The sequence below is a fragment of the Hyperoodon ampullatus genome, assembly GCF_949752795.1.
Source record: "Hyperoodon ampullatus genome assembly, chromosome: 14".
NCBI lineage: Eukaryota > Metazoa > Chordata > Mammalia > Artiodactyla > Ziphiidae > Hyperoodon > Hyperoodon ampullatus.
The window spans coordinates 66966628-66991421 of NC_136927.1; the positions used below are offsets into that span (position 1 = coordinate 66966628).

Genomic DNA, 24794 nt, shown 5'->3' on the forward strand with positions numbered 1-24794 from the left:
GGTGAGGGCTTTGTTTGGAGGCTGGAGGACTCGGGACCACAGAGGGAGGGGTCACGGGCTCTAATAGATGGCACGGAGAGAACCGCGAGGGAGGATCAAGGGACGGCTGACCTCTGCACCCCGGGAACCCGTAGAGCCCCGCCCCTCGCGTCAGCCGTTGGAACCCCACGCGAGGCAGCCGTTAACGGAAGTGGCTCCACACTTCTGCTCTGGGGGCGAGGAGCTGGGCGGTTGTTCAGGGCGTTTGTTCGGCCAACGGCGGATTCCCAGGGCTGATCTGCAGTCAAGATCACCCGCTGTCCTACCTGCACTCCTGCCTGTTGTCCCTGACCACAGTCACCATGCCTCGGGGTCAGAACAGTAAGCGCCGCACACGTAGGAGACGCCGCCAGGCCCAAAGTGGGACCCAGGGTCTGACGGGTGCTCAGGCCACTGCAGCCGAGGAGGAAGCCGCCTCGTCTTCTTCTCCTCCTCTTGGAGTTATTACTCCGAGAAAGCCGGCTGCTAAGTCACGTAGCAATTTCAAGAGTCGTCAGAGGGCCCTAGCCACCACCACTAAGCCTGCAGGTGTTTCTCCCACAAGATCATCCAAAGGAGCCAAAGGCCAAATGGAGCAAAAGCACAGGTCTTCTCAGGCTCCCGTCTCCGCCGTGCGGTCTTGCAAAGGCCCTCTAAGGCAGACAGTGAATTTGTTGGTGCAGTTCCTGATGCACATGTATAAAAAGAAAAGGCCTGTTACGAAAGCACATATGCTGAAGTTTATCAATAAGAAGTACCAAAAGCAATTCCCTAAGATCCTCAGAAGAGCTTCTTTCAACATGGAGGTGGTATTTGGCGTTGACTTAAAGGAGGTCGACCGTACCAAGCATTCTTACACCTTTGTCAGCAAAATGGCTCTCCCCAACAATGGGACCGTGGGTTGTGCCAGGGGATTACCCAAGACCGGTCTCCTGATGTATCTCCTGGGTGTGATCCTCATGAAGGGCAACTGCGCCACAGAGGAGAGTATCTGGGCATTCCTGAATAAGATGAGTGTCTATGCTGGGAAGAGGCACTTCATATTTGGGGAGCCCAAGAAGCTCATCACCCAAGATTTGGTGAAGCTGAAGTATTTGGAATACCGGCAAGTGGCCAACAGTGATCCAGCGCGCTACGAGTTCCTGTGGGGCCCGAGAGCCCACGCCGAAACCAGCAAGATGAAAGTCCTGGAGTTCCTGGCCAAGATCAATCACACGGTCCCCAGTGCCTTCCAGTGTTGGTATGAAGAGGCTTTGAGAGATGAGGAAGAGAGAGCGCAAGGCAGTGGATCTTCCGGGGTTCTGTCCAGCTCCTCCCACACACAATCTGAGGCAGATTCTGCACTTTGTGGCTGAAGAGAGCGTTCAGTGTTCCAAGTAGTGTAGGGCTGGGTGGGACGGAGGGAACAGTGTATAATACCTTTGTGTTCCTGTTCTGTGTGGGGAAGTTGGAAATACGTCTGTGTTTTTGTTTTTTGCTGTCTTTCAAACGTTAACTCCTAAATGAAATCTTATTTAGCGTTATAATGTAAGTTTATGAAGTACAGTAGTCATACTTATTGTTGTTTATCAGGTTCAAGAATAAGAGTTTTGCTGTTTTGTAAAACAGATTGGGAAAACTTCCATCTTATTTAGTAATTTGGTGGAAGATAACATGGCATCGCAATATGCAATTCCTTGAAAATGTGAAAAAGTTAAGTATAGTATAGTATAGTATACTGTAGTATAGTATAAGAAAAGTAAGATGGTCAATATTTGGTTTCCTAATTCCTTTTACTCTGTTTTATAAAATTATAAATAACAGTATGTGCTTGGCTCATTCAAAAATGCAGAATTAAATCATAATAAATTAGAAAAAAAAGAATTCAGATATACAGAGTTTATTAGGGGAGTGACCCTAGGTGGTGGTATAAACAAAAACGTATAACATAAATATAAATAGACAATGTAACAAGCTCTCTAAAAGCCTATTCCTAAAATACCAACAGTGGTTATTTATCATGGAGAGAAACAGGATGATTAGAGGTGTGTTGGGGGGAGGGGAACAGTGTGCATCCAAAAGGAACAGATCTATGTAATTTTACAAAGCCCAAGGTGTGGCATTACAAATAACTTTAATAAATAGCATGGAGATTTAAAAAAGTTTTATTTTATTACCTTTATAGATACTTATATATCATATATTTACTTTATTATTTACTTCTGTAATACTTGTTCAGGATAGAAATTGAGAAAATACAAATAAACCAAAAGAAGAAAATGAAAGCCACTCATAGCCTACTACTCAGAGAGCATCATCACTAACATCACAAAGCCTTTGCATCTTTTTCATGTAAGATTCAAAGAAGGGGGGTGTCCCAGCAGATCTAATAGGGCTTAGAGTCTGAGGGACTAAATATATATATGGATATGCATAGCTATTTTTCGAAGTAAAAATTTGAGATTTCACTCTGAGTAGAGGATTTTCTGAAACTTCTGAGGAGGCTGACATAGAGCAGTTTTTCTTAAGGTGTGTTTCCACAGATGTTCCATGAAAAATGGTTTCTGTAGTCAAATAGGCTTGGAAAACATTGAGTAAAATAGTTAAACAGGTCTTCCCCTGCAAGACTTGCTTGGAGCTTTTAACATACTAAGGTGCATTGTGATCCTCTAAGAGAAGATGTAAACTTAGCAGCTGCCCCTCCAGTAGACCTGGGGTGTGGGGCCATTCTCTGCCTTCATTGATATCTGCCAGGAATGGTCTGGGGAGTCTAATGGGTATTAATCAGATGCTCAGTTTATCAATAGGTCACAGTGGCAGTCAATGATGGGAATGTCACTTTTTGGCACCTAACCTGCTTCAATTTTGTGTATCTATTTCTGCATAGCAAATTACTGAAAAACTCAGGAGTTAAAATACCAAAGCATTTATTATCTCACTGTTTCTGTGGATGAGGAAGTTAGGACCAGATTAGATGGACAATTCTGGCGCCCCACGTCTCATGAGGTTGCAGTGAAGATGTGAGATGCATCATCTGAAAGCTTGACTTCAGCTTGGAGGCTCCACTTCCAAGATGGACCCAATGAGTCTCCCTTCCTGACATCCATGCCCTGTGTAGTCCCCTCCCACGAAGAATAGTTCTGACTCATGCAACCCACAGGATATTGTAGAAATGATGGACTGTGACTTCTGAGACTAGGTCACAAGAAACATTGTGGCTTCCACCTTGATCTCTCTTGGATCACTTGCTCTGGGGGACACCAGCCATCAGGTTATGAGAACACTTGGGTGGCCAAATAGATTCACGTGGTAAGGAATGGAGGTCTCTGGCCATCAGGCAGCATCAACCTGCTGGGCATATGACTGACCCATCTCGGAAGTGACTGACCTCTTGACTTTAATCTCAAGAGAGACCTTGACTATCCTGCTAAGCTGCTTCCAAAATTACTGATCCGCACAAACTGTGTGAGATAATAAATGTTCGTTGTTGTTTTAAGCAATGACATTTTTAGGTAACGTGTTACACAACAATAGATAACTAATCCATGTCCTTAGTGCTAAGGCTGGGTAATAAACAGCTGCTTCAGCTCACTGGCAAAGAGTTTGCTTACTTCCTAAGCTAGAAGTGGTCTTGACCAATGTCCTTTCACTGACCCCAAATAGTGACTGCAGAAAGAATTCCCTCCAGCCCTTATTATGAAAGCCTCTATGGAAGGTGTGACTCATGAGGCTCATTGGTGTGGGGCATTGATGAGGGGATCCCCTCAGAATTAAGTGTTTACGAGACTCATTACATTCTTTTTTTTTTTTTAAATAAATTAATTTATTTATTTATTTGGCTGTGTTGGGTCTTCATTTCTGTGCGAGGGCTTTCTCTAGTTGCGGCGAGCGGGGGCCACTCTTCATCACGGTGCGCTGGCCTCTCACTGTTGTGGCCTCTCTTGTTGCGGAGCACGCGCAGGCTCAGTAGCTGTGGCTCACAGGCCCAGTTGCTCCGTGGCATGTGGGATCTTCCCAGATCAGGGCTTGAACCCGTGTCCCCTGCATTGGCAGGCAGACTCTCAACCACTGCGCCACCAGGGAAGCCCTCTCATTACATTCTTACGAACCATTGTGAGTAGTGGCATTCATGGCTTTTCCAGCCCTACTTACTTGACTGGAGAATCCTTTTTTGTGCAATAGACGAAGTTGGTCCCTACCGGCATCCTTTCTTCCTTCTCCTTCCCTCCTAAGAGAAAGCCTCAGGAAAAGATAATCCTTTTTATTCTTTTGGATGTTATTGTGCCTGGAACTGCTGCCAACATTGTGTTGCCAGGAGAGTAATAAAATGAGCTCCCATGCATCCATCGCCCAGCTTCAACAATTATGAACTCACCAATAACCCTCTCATCCATGCTTCCACCCACACCCACACCTACCCCACCTTGGATAACCTTGAAGCAAATTCCAGTCATAATATTATTTCATACATGGATTTCAGTATGTATCTTTAAAACATTAGCACAGTGTAGTTCAATTCTATTATCATACTTCAAAAAAAAAAAAACACCCCAAATAATTCCTTTTCGTTGCACATCCCGGACTATTGAGTTCTTACTTGGCTCACAGCGTATCTAAGAACATAAATTCTCCTTGTGTCTAATTGGGACCAGTGCCTGCTGGGAGAGATAATTACTCTTTAGCATTCAATAATCAGCTGTGCCTGGATCATAAGTGTCAGTCCTGTTTGAAAGGTTAGCTGAGCCCAAATCCCTACTGTGTAGTGCATAGTCAGACAGGCTTGGCTTGGAATATTGCCAATTACTTATACTATGACTGTGGGCAAGTAACTAAACACTCTACATTTTAGTTTTCACTATTTAAAAATATTAGAGAGGATCTGGAGCCCTGGATTTGGGGAGTGAGAGGCAGAGGGAACAGGGACTCCTCTTGAACCCCAGAAATTGCATAATTGCATTCTGCTCTCCAGAAAAATATAACTCCCTTTCCACTGCCTACCCTGCAACTCTTCCCCACCTCAATCAGTGCCTAAATGGAGGAGTCTGGATTTCTTTGGCACTGTCATATGTTTCCAATCAGTCCGTGGTGGCAGCGTAGGAGCTCAATATTGGTGATAAATATACTTTATGAGTGTTTTTCTGAGGATATTTTCTTAAAGGCTGTTCCCACAAATAATTTACTGGGGCAATGAAAGATGGAGGAAGTGACTCTGATTACATCTTGGAGCATCTAAAGCTTGAAGTTTAAGGAAACTAGGTAGCCCACAGCTATTTAAAAATTTCTAGAAGGGATAATTCTTCCACATAAGATTTTTTTTTTAAAGGTTACAGCCCAGCAGTTGGTCTCTAGGGTGGTGCCCTTCTCCCATCTCTCTCGTGGATGCCACTCTCAAATCATCATCATTATCACATGTTTTTGGACTGTGTGGTGCATAGCACATAGCTCTTCTTTTTTTTTTTTCCCCTTAGCTTTTTTCAGGCATAATTTACATCACATTATGTTAGCGTTCAATGTAATGATTCGTTATCTGTATATGTTGCAAAATGATCACCACAATGAGTCCAGGTAACATCCATCATCATACTTTGTTATAAAAATTATTTATTCTTGTGATGAGAACTTTCAAGATCCACTCTTACAGATACTTTCAAATATGCATACAGTATTATTAATTATAGCCATCATGCTATGCATTACTATCCGATGACTAATTCATTTTATAACTGGAAATGTATACCTTTTGATCCCTTTCACCCATTTTGCCCACTCCCCACCCTCTACCTCAGGCAACCATCAATCTGTTCTCTATTTCCATTGTTTTGTTTTGTTTTAGATTCCACATATAAGTGAAATCACATGGTATTTATTTTTTTTCTGTCTGACTTAGCTCACTTAGCATAAACAAAGCTCTTCTGAAATTTCATTTCCTCATCTTTAAAATTGGAATAGCATTTTGTTAGGAGGGGTGAGGATTTAAAGGTATTTGATAATATTATTTCCAGGAATGTATCAATCAGTTAGTAGATTGATTGGCTTACCTATTTTTTAAATTAATGCCCATTAGGTAGATTAGCTGTTTAGTCATCGGAAGGGAACAGTCTTCCTTCTCAGCCTCTGATTTTTTGTTTGTTTGTTTGTTTTTTGTTTTGGCTGCACCACGCATCTTGCGGGATCTTAGTTCCCTGACCAGGATCGAAACTGGGCACCCGTCAGTGGAAGCACGGAGTCCTAACCACTGGACTGCCAGGGATTCCCTGGCTCATCTATTAAATCAACAACTTTAGGGAGTGCCAGTTGAGTGCTAGGTGTTGTGTTAGGTTCTAAGGTTACCATGATGAGCAGTGCAGCAATATTGGCTTTCTGGAGCTTAGAATATGGAAGGGAAGACAGACCCTCACTGAGTGAAAAGAAAATAAAGAGAGAAACACAAGTCACAAGTGTTCTGAAGATAATGGTCAGGAATGTTGATGGAGAACCTGGTGGGGAGGGAGGGACTGTCATAGATCTTATAGTCAAGGAAGATGCCTGTGATGTGGTGACATTAAGCTGAGACCTGAAGGATGAGGGCCCCAAGCTTCATCCCTGGGGAGTTTCCCAAGGAATTATTAGTAGACCTTTCCCATCAAGATAAAATCGAAATATCTTAATGTGGTATTCAAGATCCTCCATGGTGAGGATTGCTAGATAAAATACAGGATGCCCAGCTAAATTTGGATTTCAGATAAGCAACCAAAAGCTTTCAGTATGTTACTAAATATTGCATGGAACATATTTATACTAAAAATTTTCGTTAACTGAAATTCAGACATAACTGGATGTCATATTTTTATGTGCTAAGTGTGGCAAGTCTATGATCTTACCCAGCCACCCTCTCCTGCCTTACTTCCCACCATTTCCTCCATGCACCCTATGCCCTGTCCAGCTCCTTGTCTTTGCTCATGCTGTTTCTTCTGCCCAGATCCCCCGTCTTTCCCCATGTCCTCCTGGCAAACTCTTGTCATCCTTTAAACCCCAGTCCAAATGGCACCTCCTCTGGGAAACCTTCCCTGGCAGGTACATTATCCTCATTGCAGGATGCTCCCCAAACCTGGTTCTCATAGGGTTTTGCCTTATGATTGTATATTTTAAGGCCTGGCATCTACAAACACACAGACATGATTGAATGACTGCTAAGGAAAGGGTATAAGGGATGAGCTTATTTTTCCCCTCTCCACCCTCCCTCTCCCCCTATTCCCACTCAACTCCTCGTATTATTAAGGTCAAATATTGATTATTTTTCTGTGCCAGGCACCAAGCTAAGTGCTTTGCATGCAGCATCTCATATAAATTCCCCGTAATCTTATGATGTACATCCAGTTCAATCTCCATTTTGCAGGGGAGGCAATCAGGCACATAGTCACTTGCCTCTGTTTCCACATCTATAAAGTGAAGATAATAACAATATCTTCCTCATTAAGGTTTTCTCCCCAACTAGAGTGTGGGTTCCAAGAGGGCAGGAACTTTTCTCTTTACAAACTTCGATATCCTCAGAGCCTAGAATTGTGTCTGGCATTGAGTAGGCACTCAGTAAATACTTGTTGCATGAATGAATAAGTCACCTTACATATGAGGAGACTGCAACTTGGAGAGAGAGAGAAAGTGCCTTGCCCAAGGGCACACAGGTAGTTGTGGTGGAACTTTGGCTAGAACCATAATCAGTGGTGTGTTGGTAAATGTTTAACAACCAGCTCTCTGAAAAACCAATAACCCTGATTTGTAGCATATGTTGATTTCCATGACGTAAATACCCCCTCCATGGCGGATTTCAAGCCACCAACCTGATGTCACTTGGCTCACAAATTTCCTGAAATTTTAACCATAGGATCTTGCACGCCTGTCTTACAGGCTGGCTCCAGATACCAAGAACTAGGACATAGTTCTAAAGGGTACACAGTTCCAAAGGGTACACTCCCATCATTGGTACTCTAGCCTGCCTCCCTGAATGAGGCACAGTCTACACTCACAGCTCAGTAGGAGGGGAAAAGACACTCAAATAACTCGGTTCAAAGCAGATTGCATGGGTGATTCTTAAAAACCATAAACCCAATCACAAAACTCCCCAGCTTAAAACCTTTCAATGTATTCCTCTTAGCAGAAAATCCAATCTCCTTACCATGACCCATGAGGCCCATTTGTGGAACCTCCCCCTGTACCAGGTACTGTATTAGGGGTTTTGTTGTAGGATATAATGGTGAACATGACGTACACAGTTCCTGCTCTCATGGAGCCTATGTCCAGTAAATGAGGTGTCAATAAACAAGTAATTAACCGTTAAGCACAGATTGAGATACACGTTCAATAGAGGAGGTGCTCCTTAGGAAAGAGAATAATGAGGAGAGTTTCCTTACTTGGACCGAAGGTGAGTAGAGGAAGATTACTCTAAGAAAGTGACATTTGAGACCTGAAGGATGAGAAAGAGTTGGTCGAGGTGTGGGGTTAGTGGCTGGGCAGAAGAGGAGAGGATTTGGCAGTTTGAGGAATAAAAATAATTTCTGTTATCATTGGAGACAGTGGAGGTGGGATGGGGAGGATGATTATAAATATTGTGATGGTCTGACTGTGTTCTCCCCAAATTCATAGACTGAAATCCTAACCCCCAAGGTGATGGTATTAGGAAGTGAGGCTTTGGGGAGGTGATTAGGTCCTAAGGGTAGAGTCCTCATGAATGGTTTTATATAAGAGGTGGGAGAAAACTCCCTCACCCCCTTCTGCCATATGAGGACACAGTGAGAAGGCATTGTCCGTGAACAGTAAAGCAGGCCCTCAGCAGACAAGGAACCTGCCAGCGCCTTGATCTAGGACTTCTCAGCCCCTAGAGCTGTGAGAAATAAATGTCTGTTGTTTATAAGCCAGCCAGTGTATTTTTTTCATAGCAGCCTGAACGGACTAAGACAAATATCATGAACATGTAAAACAGGGGGCTAATGGCCAAGAGGACTAAGGCAGAGGCTTAGCCCCCATTGAAGACAGAGCCTTATTTAAATCCCAGGAGCTCAGGTGCACTCTTTGAATGGTTCTCTTCCAATAATGGGCAACTTCCTCCTATAGAAAATCTTTTTACATCTCTTGGGTAGAAACAAGATCATCCAGTTTCTGGCCTTTGCACAGATGAATAAACAGAAGTCCAGACAGGGAAGTGTGATCACCAACAGTTTTGAAGGCAGTAATAGTTATATGGACTTGGACAATACACTTTCTGAGCCAGCACTGTCCAACAGAAATACAATGGAAGCTACAAAGGGAGCTACACGTGTAACTTACATTTTCTACTACCCACATTTAAAACAGTAAAAAGAAATGGGTGAAATTAATTTTATATTTTATTTGACCCAATATACCCCAAATATTATTTCAACATGTAATCAATAGAAGTCTTAGAAATCCGATGGGTATTTTATTTAGAATTATAGCACATTTTAATTCAGACTAGCCATATTTCAAGCCCTCAGTAGCCACATGTGGTCAGTGGGTATAGTACTGGACAGTGAAGTTCAATGCCTCAGTTTCCTTATCTGCGAATTGAGGATAAAATGAGGGATAAAACTGCCTAGTCACTGAATGGATTGTGAGAGCGCAAGGGAAACACCCTGCACGCCAGAGGCGCGTGATAAACCTTGGTTCCTTTCATCTTTTCTCTCACAGCACCGCCCTCCATCAAGTCTCCGCCCCCTTTCCCCGCCCCCTTCAGGCTCCGGGAGGAAGTAGGACTGGCCAAAGCAGCGCGCTTTACGGTAGTGTGGCCGTAAAGCTACACTTTTACCGCAGTGTGGCCGGTTCGCGCGACGCGCGCACTTTTACCTCATTGGCTCTGCGGCCCCTGCTCAAGGCGCTTTACAGCCGTGTGGCTGGAGCCGCCTATGTGGGGCCTGCGGTTTGGTTGTGAGTGGAGGGAATCAGAGTAGACGGTGTTGACTGAACCTGGAACCATGGACGTTGGCGAACTTCTGAGCTACCAGGTATGAGGGGCGAGGAGGGCTGGGGGGGGCCGTCCTCTCACCCGGGCAGGAGTCTCAGGACCAGGGTCCCTTCATCTCACTTTCTCCCACCTCAGCCCCGGGTCCCCTCACGTTTCCTGTCACCCGGGTCCTAGCCTCTCATTTCACGTTAACTCCCTCGAATTTCTCCTGGGCTCTTTCATTTTCTTTCTTCCCAAGGCCCGGGCCCCTTGTCAACTACAGGCTGGGCTCCTTCTCACCAGGCCCTGGGGCCTGGCTCCCTTCAACTATCCTGAAGGCCCCAAACTATCTTCACAACCACCCCCCTTAAACTCTCTTCTCCAGTCATTGAGTTGGTGGTCGTGGTGGGAGAGCACTGGCCCTTCTTGCATTTGAGCCCCATCTTCTCTACTGACCGGCTCTGTGGCTGTAGGACAAGTCCTGTCGCCCTCTTCGAGCCTCAGCTTTTGTACGTATAAAGTGGAGACAGTAATAGCTCCCTGTTAGGTTTGTTTCAGGACTGTATCAACCAATGGATGTGAAAGCTGATTTTAAAGTGTGGAAAGCCGGACCCATGTTAATTGCAGTTATTGACAGATGTTTGACATTCCAGCATGGGATGGGTACCTTGGAATCTTCTTCTTGTCCCACTTGCTCGGAGTACTTGTGGGGAAACAGTGGCCCAGAGGGTAGAAAGGACTTATCCAAAGTCACTCAACAAGTAAGAGCTGGGATTAGAGATGAGATCTTTTGGCTCCCAGCTCAACGTTTTCCCCCCACTTTTGACTTCCTAAATGTCCAGTATGGTAGCCACTAGCCACATATGGCTATCGAACGCTTGAAATGGGACTAGTCTGAATTGAGAAGTACTCTAAGTGTCAAATCACACTGGAATTTGAAGAATCAGTATTAAAAAAGTAAAATTTTTATATTGATTATATGATCATGTCGATTACTTTGATTATTGATCATACTGATTAATTATATATTTCACCCATTACCCGTAATGGGTGAAATAAAATATATTCAAAATAAGTTTCACCTATTTCTGTTGACTTTTTTTTTTTTTTTTTTTTTTGCGGCACGCGGGCCCCTCACCGCCGCGGCCCCTCCGGCCGCGGATCACAGGGTCCGGACGCGCAGGCCCAGCGGCCATGGCCCACGGGCCCAGCCGCTCCGCGGCACGCGGGATCCTCCCGGACCGGGGCACGAACCCGCGCCCCCCGCATCGGCAGGCTGACTCCGAACCACTGCGCCACCTGGGGAGCCCCCGGGGAGCCCCCCGGGATCCCCCCTCTGTTGACTTTTTAATGTAGCTACTGGCCTTTTTGTGTCACTACTAAAATTACATGTATAGCAGGCCTTACATTTCCATTGGACAGCTCTGCAGTAGAGAATAAGGGATTAAGAGCCATGAGTCTGAAGCCCTATGGCTTGGAATCTCTGTTTTGCTGCTAACTGGCTGCTGTAACCTTGAGCAGAATACTTACCCTCTCTATGCCTCAGTTTCCTCATCTTGTAAATGGGGGCAATGAAAGTAGCTATCATATAAGTCTGTTTTGAAGCTGCTGTGAAATGTAAAGTGTTTAGCCCAATGCTTGTCAAAGAGTTAAACGTTTGAAAAACGTTAGCAATTATATTCATGCGATTCCCTCAGCCGGTATACATAGAACTGACCTTGGAAACTAGACATTGTGGCAAAGAACTTGTAATCAATGGGGGGGTATATAGCCAGGTGATTTCCTTTTTAAGACAGTAATAGGATGTGAAAGAAGAAAGGAAATAGGAGCGTTGTTGAATGAGTGGTTATATGCCTGTTTGGCCTACATATGAGCCCACTGACTCATAGAATATTAACGCTAGAAGAGGTTCATTCATTTGCTCAACAAATATCTATTGAATATGTACTGACTGCATCTACTGAGCATACAACATTGAACAAAACAGACAAGGTTCTTGCTTTTTTGGAGGTTATAATCTGGTGGGGAAGTAACAAGATAAGAAAGTAAACAAATGAGAAATTCAGATTGTGGTAAGTGCTTTGAAGGATACACAGGGTATACTACAGAGCTGTGCTGTTTGGTGTGGTAGCCACTGGTCACATGTTACCCTTGAACACTTGAAATGTGGCTAGTTAGAATTGAGATCCGCTACACCTGTAAGATACAGACTGGATTTTCAAGATTTAGTATAAGAAAAGTGACTGTAAAATATATTAATTTTTATATTGATTCCATGCTGAAATGATAATACTTAGGATATGTTGGCTTAAAGAAAATTATTAAAATTAATATCATCTTGTTAAAAACTTTTTAAATGTGGCTACTAGAAAATTTAAAGTTACATATGTGGCTTGTTTGTGGCTCTCTCTGTCTCTCTCTTTCTCTCTCTCTCTCTCTATATATATATATACATATATATATATTTTTTTGTGGTACGTGGGCCTCTCACTGTGTGGCCTCTCCCATTGCGGAGCACAGGCTCCGGACGCGCAGGCTCAGTGGCCACGGCTCATGGGCCCAGCCGCTCCGCGGCGTGTGGGATCCTCCCGGACCGGGGCACGAACCTGTGTCTCCTGCATCGGCAGGCGGACTGTCAACCACTGCGCCACCAGGGAAGCCCTGTCAATATATTTTTATTGGACAGAGCTGCTAAAGAAGATAACCGCTGGGAGCAGGAGACAGGACCTATTATTTTAGATAATATGGTCTAGGAAGGACTTTGAAGAACGGACATTAAAGGACCGATGGTTGAGAAGGAGCCAATCGTGAAAAGTGCAGAATAATCAAGGCAGAGGGAATGAATAGCAAGTACACAGGCTGTGAGTTGTTAAAACAGAAGCTGGTGCAGCCTGTTAGAGGATCAGGAAGAGGACTGATGTAGCTGGAACTTGGTGAATGAGCAGGGGAATGATAAGCGATAAGGTTGGAGATGTAGGCAGATGACAGACTATGTAGGCCTTCCTGTGGGTCATGATAAGGAATTTGAATTTTATTTTGAGAAATCTTACTGATAACCTCATTCAGCCCACATATTTATAAATGAAAAGTGAACTCCATTTTGGTAAGGGACATCCCTGAGGTTGTGGGCCAAGGTAGTGACAAGAGTTGAAACCAGAATCCTGATCTTATTTCCAGCTCTGTTCATTCCCCACATGCACTACTCATGCACTTTTCTTTCTGTAAGATCAGTGTCCACTTTTCCTGTTCCTAAAGATGGTACAGTCTAGAATCTAGTCCATAATAAATGCTCCCATCCTCTTGTAGAAAGTCATGAGGATTACCTGAGTTTTGGATGCAAAAGCTCTTTGAAAACTGACTTTTTATAGACAAGAAAGATGCATTGCATGCCTGCATCGTTTCTCTAAATCCTTATAACAACCCTATGAAGAAGGTACTGTTTTAAATCCCTGTTGTACAGATGGGGGAACTGAGGTACAGAAAAATGCCTGCCTCAGAGTTGGAGTTCCTAACCACTGTGCTGTGCTGAACTAAAGTGCTTTCAGATATGTTCTTACATTAATTGTCAGCATGCCCTTTGAGGTAGGTGGCATGCCTATTTTATAGAAAAGGAAACTCAAGCTAGAGAGGTCAGTTACCGGCCCAAGATGAAACAGCCAGTAAGGAGCAGAACCAGAACTGGAACCGACCGAATACCCAAAGCTAGTTTTCCAATTTTAAAAACTTTTAAAGTTGAAGTATGGTACACGTATAGAAGAATGCATAAATCTTAAGCGCTTTTGATTATACTTGTCATTTACAAAGTAGACTCAATATGACCACTCAAGTTCATTTCTCAGGGACAAAGGTGGTCTGATTTGAACATCCCCACCCCCAGAGTTTGATTCAGTAAGTCTCCCATGGGACCTTAGAATTTGCATTTCTAACAAGATTCCAGGTGATGCTTAAGCTGCTGGTCCAGGGACCACACTTTGAGACCCACCCCTGGTCTAGAATGATCTACATTCCTCTTAAAATCTTCTCTGAGACATTCACCTACCTTCTCATGGCCATTAGTTCACAGTATTTTGAGCTTAAGTTATACTTTGCCCCTGCCACCTCAGATATTGAGAGCAAATCACTTAATCTTTCTGGGCCTCAGTTTCCTTATATGCCTAATGAGGGGATTAGGTAAGTTTCTCTGAGGTCCCTTCTAGCTTTAAAATACTATGGTACTGATTATTTAGGCGAAGAGCTCCAGAGATTTCAAGGGATAAGAAAAGCTTGATGTAGAAGAATGAATTGGGGCTGAAAATCTGGGAGATTTGAGTTTTAATCCTACCTTTATCATTATTTATCTGGGTGATTCAGGATAAGTCACTTCCCTTCTCTGTACATCATTTTTTTAATCACTTGTAAAATGAGGAGATTGAGCTATATGACTTCTGGTTCTTTCTTTTCCTAAAATTCAGAGACTAAGGTAAATAAAGAAAATATGTAATGCCAAAAATGTTTATTAAGAGTATTTGACTTTTTTTGGATGCTTACTAAATTTCACTTTTGGGGCAACTTGGTGGGAAGATTCCAATTTTCTGCTGAGATTGGTTCTTCTAGTAATAGAGTTAGGCAGCAAGTGCCTCAGTATATGCCTTATATCCTTGACATATGTTAACTGTTCATTTGAAAAGACAGGAGAATTATAATGTGGACAGGTGGTGGTGGAAAAAGTCTTAAAGAGGAAACCAGTTATGTTCCCAATATGGAAATGTACTTTTTTGATGCCTTCAGGCTTAGACATCTCATCAAGAAGTGTGCCCAGCAGTTCCCTTGGCCGAGAAGTTTCTGCTGCGTAGGCACGTATATGAACTCCGGGGCATTCTCATTAATACTGATTCCACAGATGTCTGGAAAAAGTTCTTACCTTTGAAGTTTTGCAATAAAGAATTCACATTTAGTGCAGTTTGGCTCATTGGGAATGACTTATTTTGTGACATGAGAAGTATTCTCTTTGAGGCAGATTGGGGTCAGGGAGCCTTGGTTTTGGCAATATTGCAGACACCCACTCCTCTTGTCACCTATCAGTCAGTAATATGGCATTTCCTTGGATTGCAGGGGTTTATTGGAATCTATAATCTTTCTCCTTTTCCCTTCTTATTTCTTTTGAAGTAAAAAATTTTAATGACAATAATCTGACAGGAATAGTATTAAAGTATTCAAGAAAAGGGAAACTACTACCCTAATCCAATAAAATATTTTTATATTCCCACAGTCCTTATGTATTTTGCATGGCTATAACCATTGTATATATACTGTTTTGCGTTCTGTGCTTTAATTTAACATTGCCAGAAATATTTTGTGTTTCTACATAGTCTTCATGTTGTTTTTAATGTTTACATCCTTTTTGCTCAAGTGATAGACCAACCATTTTCCCCTAACTTGCTCCTCTATAATCAAGTACTTAGGTGGTTTCCAGGTTTTGTTCTTGGAGATAATATTGCAGTGAACTTCTTTATTCATGTGGCATTTTCCCCCTCACATCTGTCGTTAGTAATTATCATGTGCCATCATCTCCTGTGCGAAGTATTGCATGGGCTAAAATGATTAAGCTATGGTCTTGGACCTTAAAGAATTCATAGTTAAGGAGCGAGACAGACCTTTCAACAACTAACTGTATGAATAAAGTATTATGGGAGCACAATGGAAGGAACGATTGGATGTGCCTGGAGAGGGGATGTATTGCTGGGAATGGATTTGGTTTGGTCATTGAGGAAAAGGAGATGACATTGGAATCTCAGCCCTGATGAATGAATAGAAATTCTGTGGGTACTGAAGGAGGCTGAGGAGAGTCATTCTTGACTAGGATTAGTGACAGCAAAAACATGGGAGTGACATGTTCAGAGCATTGAGTGAATGGAGCAGAGTGGCAGGAGATGATGGGGTTGCCTCAGCTGCAGGTATGTCAGGCAATACACAGCGCTCGTGTGGAAGTAATCCTTTATCAGTTTACAGTGCTAACAGTAGTGTGTGTTCCCATTTTACTGCAATCTCGATACTACTAGTTGTCATAATTCAAATTTTTCTCATTAATATAGTAGGTCTATAAAGTGTTAGTTCATTTGCTTTAATAAACATTTTTCCCTTGCATGTGTTTATTGTTTGCACTTCTTATTATCTGCTTTTTTTTCTTAGGGTTGTGTTGTAGCTTATAACCGAGCTTTTCTGTTCTGTTTTTTTGTCGATGGTGTGTGTATAAGAAACATTATTGGAAGTCTGGACACTTGTGCTCAAATATATCTTTCATTCTTTGGTAGCCCCATTTTACCTCTAACTCTGAGAATATTGTCATAGTCATGATGTCACTTTACAGCGTCATGAAACAGGCTCTTTTTGCGTGACAGTTTAGACTAGTGCTTTTTGAAGTTACTTATTGTTAGTGGGACTATAAGTAACAAATAAATTGCTATTCTTATTGATATTCCCACTTCAGGGTGTTTTCTGTTTCATCTTCAGAGTGACGTTTTTTCTTAAGTTCACTTCCTCCCTTTGCAACCTTATCGTCTCTTTTTCCTGTGATGAGTTCTTTTCATACTCGCAAAATTCATTGTATTTATGTGTCCCCTTCCACCCTAGGCAGTGAACTGAGAGGCAGGGACCAGCACCTAGAGAGTGTCTCTCTGCTAGTTGATGCCTAATAAATCATTGTTTAATGATTGAGCGAATGAACCAGTATGTGCCTTCAAATATGCTCTTTTGGAAAGCTTTTGTTCTAATATCTTGTCTGCTTGCTGGCTTGTATCTCTTTGCTTTCATGTTAGACTTCAAGAAAGTTTGATTCAAATCCGTTACTTCAGTTACTGAATTGTCCTTCCCTGTGCCGTACAGAGGACCTTGTTGTGTACCTATTTTATATATAGTAGCTTGTATCTGCTAATCCCAAACTTCTAGTTTATCCCTTCCCCACCCCCTTTCCCCTTTGGTAACCATAAATTTGTTTTCTATGTCTGTGAGTCTGTTTCTGTTTTGTAAACAAGGTCATTTGTATCACATTTTATATTCTACATATAAGTGATATCGTATGGTATTGTCTTTGATTTACTTCACTTAGTATGATAACCTCTAGAGCCTCATTTTTTTTTAACATCTTTCTTGGAGTATAATTGCTTTACAATGGTGTGTTAGTTTCTGCTTTATAACAGAGTGAATCAGCTATACATATACATATGTCCCCATATCTCCTCCTTCTTGCCTCTCCCTCCCACCCTCCCTGTCCCACCCCTCTAGGTGGACACAAAGCACCGAGCTGATCTCCCTATGCTATGCAGCTGCTTCCCACTAGCTATCTATTTTACATTTGGAAGTGTATATATGTCCATGCCACTCTCTCACTTCGTCCCAGCTTACCCTTCCCCCTCCCTGTGTCCGCAAATCCATTCTCTTCATCTACGCTGCATCTTTATTCTTGTCCTTCCCCTAGGTTCTTCAGAACCATTTTTTTTTTAGATTCCATATACATGTGTTAGCATACGGTGTTTGTTTTTCTCTTTCTGACTTACTTCACTCTGTATGACAGTCTCTAGGTCCATCCACCTCACTACAAATAACTCAATTTCATTTCTTTTTATGGCTGAGTAATATACCATTGTATATATGCGCCACATCTTCTTTATCCATTCATCTGTCGATGGACACTTAGGTTGCTTCCATGTCCTGACTATTGTAAATAGAGCTGCAATGAACATTGTGGTACATGACTCTTTTTGAATTATGGTTTTCTTAGGGTATACGCCCAGTAGTGGGATTGCTGGGTCGTATTGTAGTTCTATTTTTAGTTTTTTAAGGAACCTCCATACTGTTCTCCATAGTGACTGTATCAACTTACATTCCCACCAGCAGTGCAAGAGGGTTCCCTTTTCTCTACACCCTCTCCAGCATGTATTGTTTGTAGATTTTTTGATGATGACCATTCTGACTAGTGTGAGGTGATACCTCATTGTAGTTTTGATTTGCATTTCTCCAATTTTAGTGATGTTGAGCATCCTTTCATGTGTTTGTTTAGAGCCTCTTCACTAGAATTTTATTCTATAACCTGGTTCCTCATCTTAGAGGAATCATCCATTCTTTTGTCTTTCAGCATCTTTATGTAAACTCTTAGCTCACTAGTCCTGATTTAGGTTTCATGTGACTACTGAACATTCTGACCGTATGCTCTGGTATCACATAATTCTCTGCATCTCTCCACCCGCCCCCTTATCACCTACCCCCAATTCTGCCTTTTAGTCAAGGGTGTAGCTGTCCAGCAGAGTTGAAAAAAGCCCTGGAGCTAGTTCTCAAAGATGAAGGAGCTTAAAGATGAAAGGCAAGGTTGTTTTCCTCATGGAAAATGCAAACTCTTGGGCAAAGGGCTAGCTCTTTTCTCAGGAGTCAAGAGGATGTTAGTTTCTGAAAATGCATAAGTCACAGTTCTTGCTCTCATGGAGCTTACAGTCTAAGGGGGAGCATCCCACAGATTTGAGAATTGATAATCCAGTACACAGTGCCATTGCATGAACAAGATGTGGTGGCATAGAGGCAGGAGCAGTCCTGCCATTGGGAACTTGGGAAGGCTTTGCAGGGGAGTTGTTGCTTCTTCAGGAGCCTTTTCTCTATCCCTTCTTTTCTATTTCAGTTGCCACCATCTTAGTTTAGACTCTTGGGACTTTGTCAAATAATTAGCTTTCTAGTTTGTCTTCATTTTTTTCTTTGTGGATGTCATATTGGCACGATGAATGTGGGTTTATTTCCTCTGTGTACCAACAGAACACCCTTCTCTGGTCATAGACTCCAGTCCTACCTATTTCAGCTTCCTTGGAGATAGGTCTTATTGAGATGCCTAATTTTGGAGGTGAATTTGAGGAAGACAGCCATACCTTTCTGCAGTCTCTCACTAGGTGTCACTGTTTAAATTGGGGGTTGCATTTATAAGACCCCCATACAGAAGTTTTCACATGTATAAATGACTACATTGGAGAATGTGGATGGTTCAAGATACCTTGTTATCACTGTTGGAGAAAATAATTCAAAATACATGCCCTTCTGAGTGTGCCCATTTTAGACGTCTTTTAATATTTAGTGTAGTGGATGAACAATAACTCTGGGTCAGGCAGACTGCTGCCTGTGTTTGAATCCCACCTCTGCTACTGGGTAGCTATGTGACCTTGGGTCACTTAATTAACCTCTTTAAGCCTCAAGTCTTCATCTTTAAAATGCAGATTATATAACAGTGTCTGTCTCTGCCCCACCATCTTTTAAAAAATCTCCACTTTACCATCTTTTTTTTAAAGATACAGGATTAAATGAGACAGTGTGGGTAGTGCTAAGTAGTACAGTGCCTGACACATGGTAAGTGCCCAGTACATGCTAGCTGTCAATTTTTATTATTGATATAATTATAGACAACACATATGGTATAGCAAAAGGAAAAAATGTTTTTCTCGAATTCTGCAAAGCTGCCTTAGTATTCCCAAGGTCACTGGTGTCTTGGAGATTAAGCTTTAGAATGCTATAAAAGGAAATGAGAACAGTTTGTCACGCACACATTCCACAGTATAGAACTGTTCTCAATAGATTAAAGTATAACCCTAGTCTACCACAGTTAGCAGTCATTGATATCAAGGATTATGTCATCAACACAGTAATTATTTTCCCCAGGTCGCTTTAATATTACTAAGATATCTCAGTTTTCCTCTTTTCTAGTGCCAGGAATCTCATTTACAAATTACTCCTTTCTTTTTCTTTTTTTCCCTTAATGTTCCTGAAGGAAGTGATTGGTTTTGGTCTGAGTCTTGTATAGCTGTAGGGAAAATGGAATTAGGAGAAAGTATAGCAGGAATACTCTTACCTTCTCCAAGGCCAGCCATTTGATTCTAGTATTTCAGCTGAATAGTTCAAGAACATTTTCTTTTCCACAGAGTTCCAGGAGTGAGTGATCTGAAAGTGTGTTGGCCTAAACTTTGGAACCCCAGCTCCATTGTGGGTTGGTGAACAAACTAGATTATCTTCATCCTGAGTTCAGTGAAAGATCTAGTGAGACTACCACAGTGCATTTTCATCTCTTAACTCATTTGAGATGATCAGTTTCCTGTAAGCAGATTGTCTACTTTGGCTCCTTAGACTTCCCTTCAACTACCCAGCAGTGTCCAAAGTCAGTGACTGAACTGAGAAGGATTTGAAGTCAAGCACAGAGTGTTATGATGCTTCTCTCTGACTGTGTCTGACTATATTCCAAAGGCAGGTATGATCAATTATTGAACACTTTGGCATTATTCATGTGCTTATTCTGTTAGTACATAAAATTGAGGATTAATTACATTTTTATTTGACCCCCCCCCTCCAGTTAAGAGCAACTAAGTTTAAAATTACTTTTGGAATCTTTAATAGACTTAACCATTAATAGTACATCAGTTCTCTGCTGGTGTTTTGTATGTTTCTAGGGCGTTATGACACATGCTCATCGTCAGGCTGTGAGCCAATCCAGATTTTCAAGGGCTAGTAAACTTCATTCAGATTAGTAATCCATATCGAGCCTTTCATTTTTAAATTATTCAACAAATTTATTAAATGCCTACTAAATGCAGGATGTTATACTAGGCATCAGGAATAGAGTGATACACAAGACAGTTGCTGTCCCTTGTCTTTATAGAACTTATACCCAGGGAGGCAAGACAGAAAATATACAAGAAAAACAAATACAAATAAATAAGAACACCTAAACATGCAAACAAATAGCACTAGAGAAACAAAAACAAGATATTTTAAATAGAGATATGAAGGGAAAAATGGGCTGATGTAATTGAATGATTGGGGATCATCAGAAGATCCCAGAAGGCCTCTCTGAGGAGGTAACATTTGAGCTGAGAATGAATAACGAGAAGGATCCAGCCACATGAAGAGCTGTGGGAACAGCAATGTAAGCCAAGGGGAAAACCACTACAAAAGTCCTAAGGTGGGACCAAGCTCGTCATGTTTGAGGCAGTATGGCCTAGAGCATGACGAGTGAGGCAGGGACAGAGATAAGGACGGAGAGGTCTGCTGTGGGGAGGATGGGAAGCGCTAAAATGTTTAGATGTTATTGTTGGTACATTGGGAAACCATTAGGGGTTTTAAGCTGTGGACTGACACAGTTTGGTTAAGTTTTAAAAGATCACTGCCTCTGCCGAATGGAGAATAGATTGTAGGGAAGCAATCTGGCCAGCTTAGTCGTTCAAAGGGGATAGAATTCACCTTTGTGCTGCGGAGGGCCGCAGCTGAAGCTGTGCTCTCCCTAGAATAATTGCTTTCCCCCCTAGGTTGTTTTCAGAATCTCCCAGTTCTAAACATTTAATCTGGATTCTGGCTTAATCAAGAAGCAACACTCTCCTAGTGCCAGGCTTGGCACAGAAAATGTGGGGTTGGTGCCTTTTGTTGAGCACGCTGGCCTGGAGAGAACAAAGAAAGCAGCCTCTGGTAGACCTGAGGACAATGCAGCTGACCCTCAGCACCTGGTAACTTGTAGGAAGCTTTGGAATCCATAAACTTCATGTGCTTCTGCAAAACAGTTGCAGATGGTTTGGACTGATGATTAAATATCACCACTGTTTTGCCCAGATCTGCTGTGGCCATCCTCTCTATGTCTGGTTTTACATTACAGTGGGTAGGTAATTAAAGGGGCACAGTCATTTCTGGTTACTTCCAGGACATCTTTTTCAGTTGGCTTGGGGGAAATTTCAGTTTCTGCCAGTTGTATAAGTGACTGCAGTGAGCAGTGCCTGTGAATGGCTACTTGTTGTTTTCAAAATTAAAAAAAAAAAAATTAAAAAGAACTCTCTCTAATGAAGGGGAATAATTGCCTGCCTTTGCTGTCTGCTGATTCTCCAGTGGGAGTTCTGCCATCAGACTTGTCAGAGTTAGTTGGTAGGGACTTTTTTTCCTGAGTTAGCACATAGAGATCTGAACGGGCAGAGATTAACACAAATTAGCAATGGTACAAGCATATCCACAGAGGAACAGATTTCCTTCTGACCAGAGGTGCCATTGGTGGGCACCACCTAATTTTCTGTGCATCTCTTACCACTGATGAGAGGAGGATGACAGGACTTCTCAGCAAATAAAAAGAATTACTTAAGCACCACTTGAGTTGGGCAGTTTTTACAAGACTTGAGAGTTTCAAAGGCCCTCAGTCCGCTTAGCCTGCCAATGTAGTCACTGAATATTATCTCCCTGGCTTCTCACTGGGGGATCCTTACACCTTATTCAGCATAGTGAACTTGGGGAGACCGAAATTCTGATTCTTGTACCTCATTTTTTTCTTTTTCCAAAGATTTCTTCTTCCATCCCCACAGAACTTATAAGGACACAGAAGGCCCAGTGGGGGAAAAAGAGATGGCATTTGCCTTCTGGCTGATATGACTTGTGCTAGTGGTTGGTGGGGATTCCATAATGAAGATTGCAAATCACTTTGCATATTCCTGGAGCCTGTCCCATAATTAGAGGACTAAACATTTTGTTTAAATTAGTAATTTTCCCTCTACTTTTCTGTGTGCTTCAAACCACCATTAGAGCAAGATGGAGACTGGTTGACAGTCTGATATTGGGCTCCACATTCTAGTTGTGCTGAGGTTGAGGAAGTCTTATTTTAATTTAAAAAAAATTTTAGCCATGGTTCATCTTGTGTGAGGCAGAGGCACTTTGCTTGCTGAGTGCAGTGAGTATAGCTTTTTTCAGGAGCATGACACCAAGCCTAACGGGATAATATCAGGAGGTAGGTGTGCAGCTGGGCTTGAAGTATTGCCTCTGCATTAATGGCAGATATGCCTTCAATTGACAGTTTCTCTTTGTGTTTGCGGGAGAAGGGGTTACTTATAGGTTTAGTATGTTCCTGATTTGCAGTGAATGAAAAACACCTCATAGAGGAGCTTGTAGGAATTGTCATACTTTTAATGAGATAAAAGAATATGTGTTTTCTCCTCCCTATGTCACCAAGCCAAAAGAACAAAATAGAAGGCTGGGAACTACCAGGTATTGAAGCCTCCTGAGAGCCAGACATTGTGCTATTTGATTTGATATGTTATTCTGTCTCACCCTAAAGGCAACCCTGGGAAGTCAGTATTCTTATTCCCATTGTGTAGGTGAGGAAAGTTAGTTCACAGAGGTTTAGTGACTTGCCCAAAGACACCCAAGAAGTAGGTGGTAGAATCTTTTTCCTAATAGAGGGCTCCAGTGGATGAAGGTAGCTTAAAAAAAGAAACACACTAGAGAGTAGAATGCAGCAGAATGCTACCATCACCCTACCTTGTACTTGCCTCCAGTCTACCATATATATCATTCTTGTCCAGTAGAACACCATGCCCTGGTTATCAAATCCGGGGAAGCAGAACACCGTGCATCAGTTACCAATCCCAGGGGAGCACTTCAAACACTGTCCATTGCATCTTGGTATTGGAGTTGCCAAGGAAAACACAACACAGTCAAGCACTGGATGGAACAATGCTTTACTCACATAGAGAAGAGACAGAGCAAGATCAGCTCCAGTAGGGTACGTCAGTCCCTTGTGGCTAGCAGGGCCCGCCCCCTTCCAATGCTGGACGGTTAGCCTATGTGCACCCCTCTTTCTTGCAGCAGCAGAAGGACCCAGACCTGAAAGCTAGTGGCATGACTAAGGGCCATTGACACACATGCTTAAGCAGAACAAAGGAACACTTGCTGAGCCTGAAACAGGGAAAGATATTCCTATACAAAGTGATAAGCCAGGCATAGGCTGTATGGGCTCCTTATCTCTTGTACAGAAGTATTCCAGGCCCAAGGCCCGTTTTTATGTGACTGAGTGGGGTTTGAAATACTGCATGCATGAGACTGCCTTTCCCAACAATTTTGTATTGGAATTATTTGATTACATATCTTTCTTCCCATTGGACTTTGAGTTCCTCTAGGGCAGTGACCAGCTCAGTACCTGCTGTAACTACTCAATGAATGTCTCTTGACTGAAGAAAGGAAAGAACGAGGGATGAATGAATGAAGCAGTGAATCAATGATTAGGTGGCTGAATTTGGGTTTCTTCCAGGTATCTTTTTATGTTAACTCTTAGCACTTCACAGTTGTCGTCTCTTTCTTGTCTCTTACATCTTGATGGAGAGGAGATTAAGCTGTGTTTGTGAATGATAGTGGCCCTAGTCATAGGAGACAGTGGGTTGGGTGAAACTTGTCTTAAATAGCAGTTGATGATCTTGATAAAAGTCCGATTCCAGTACTTTAATAACCCGAGAGTTGACTGGAGTTGTTTTAAAGACCGAGCTGTCTTTGACTCCAAAACAAGAGATTAATCATTTATTAGCCAGATTTATACCAACTCTACTGTGAGCCATAATTGCTGTTTTCTCTTTACCCAACCTTATAGGCAAAAGATAAAACTAACAAGGTTAGTTTTTATTTCATGTTGGTTATGTCTGGCACATGCATTTCCATTTGATTTTTTTTCTTAAACATTTATTAAGTACTTTTTCTGGGTTAGGCACTTCCTCGCTGAGAGCTTCTTCCAAGGATGATCTCAGTGTGTGGTGATTTGACCAAGGTCACATACTGGTAACAACAAAGTTAAGTGTCTGACCACTAACATCCATTTTCTTTTCCCTGCACCATGCTCCCCTATAAATGGGACTACTTTACCATCATTTCTTATGTACATTGTTTTGTACAGGCCTGGGACACACATGGGTTTCTAAAACAGAAAGTGGTAGAGCTGCTAAAAGTACACTTAAGTTTAAGTAGCCTTGGGAAACAGATTAGTAGTAAGCACAGAAACCAGTTATGGTGGGGTGATTTCCCAATCACATGGTCGTAGGTAGTATGGTGTCCTGGTAAGAGCAAGAGCCTT

At 42.3% G+C, this 24794-nt stretch overlaps 2 protein-coding genes across 2 annotated transcripts in view; both read left to right on the forward strand.

The window, feature by feature from the left end:
- Positions 1–341: 341 nt before the first annotated feature.
- On the forward strand, positions 342–1373 carry LOC307063222 (melanoma-associated antigen B3-like; the record flags this gene model as incomplete). The annotated part of the gene is made up of 1 exon (XM_079719223.1): positions 342–1373. The coding sequence occupies one exon, from the start codon at positions 342–344 to the stop codon at positions 1371–1373; it is 1032 nt and encodes a 343-aa protein (XP_079575349.1).
- Positions 1374–9897: 8524 nt separating this feature from the next.
- The window catches only part of CTNNBL1 (catenin beta like 1), a 158965-nt gene continuing 144068 nt past the window's right edge, over positions 9898–24794 (forward strand). Inside the window, exon 1 of the mRNA XM_079718581.1 lies at positions 9898–9992. Coding sequence (XP_079574707.1) covers positions 9963–9992 — 30 coding nt within the window. The 5' untranslated portion in view covers positions 9898–9962. The remainder of the gene's footprint in view (positions 9993–24794) is intronic.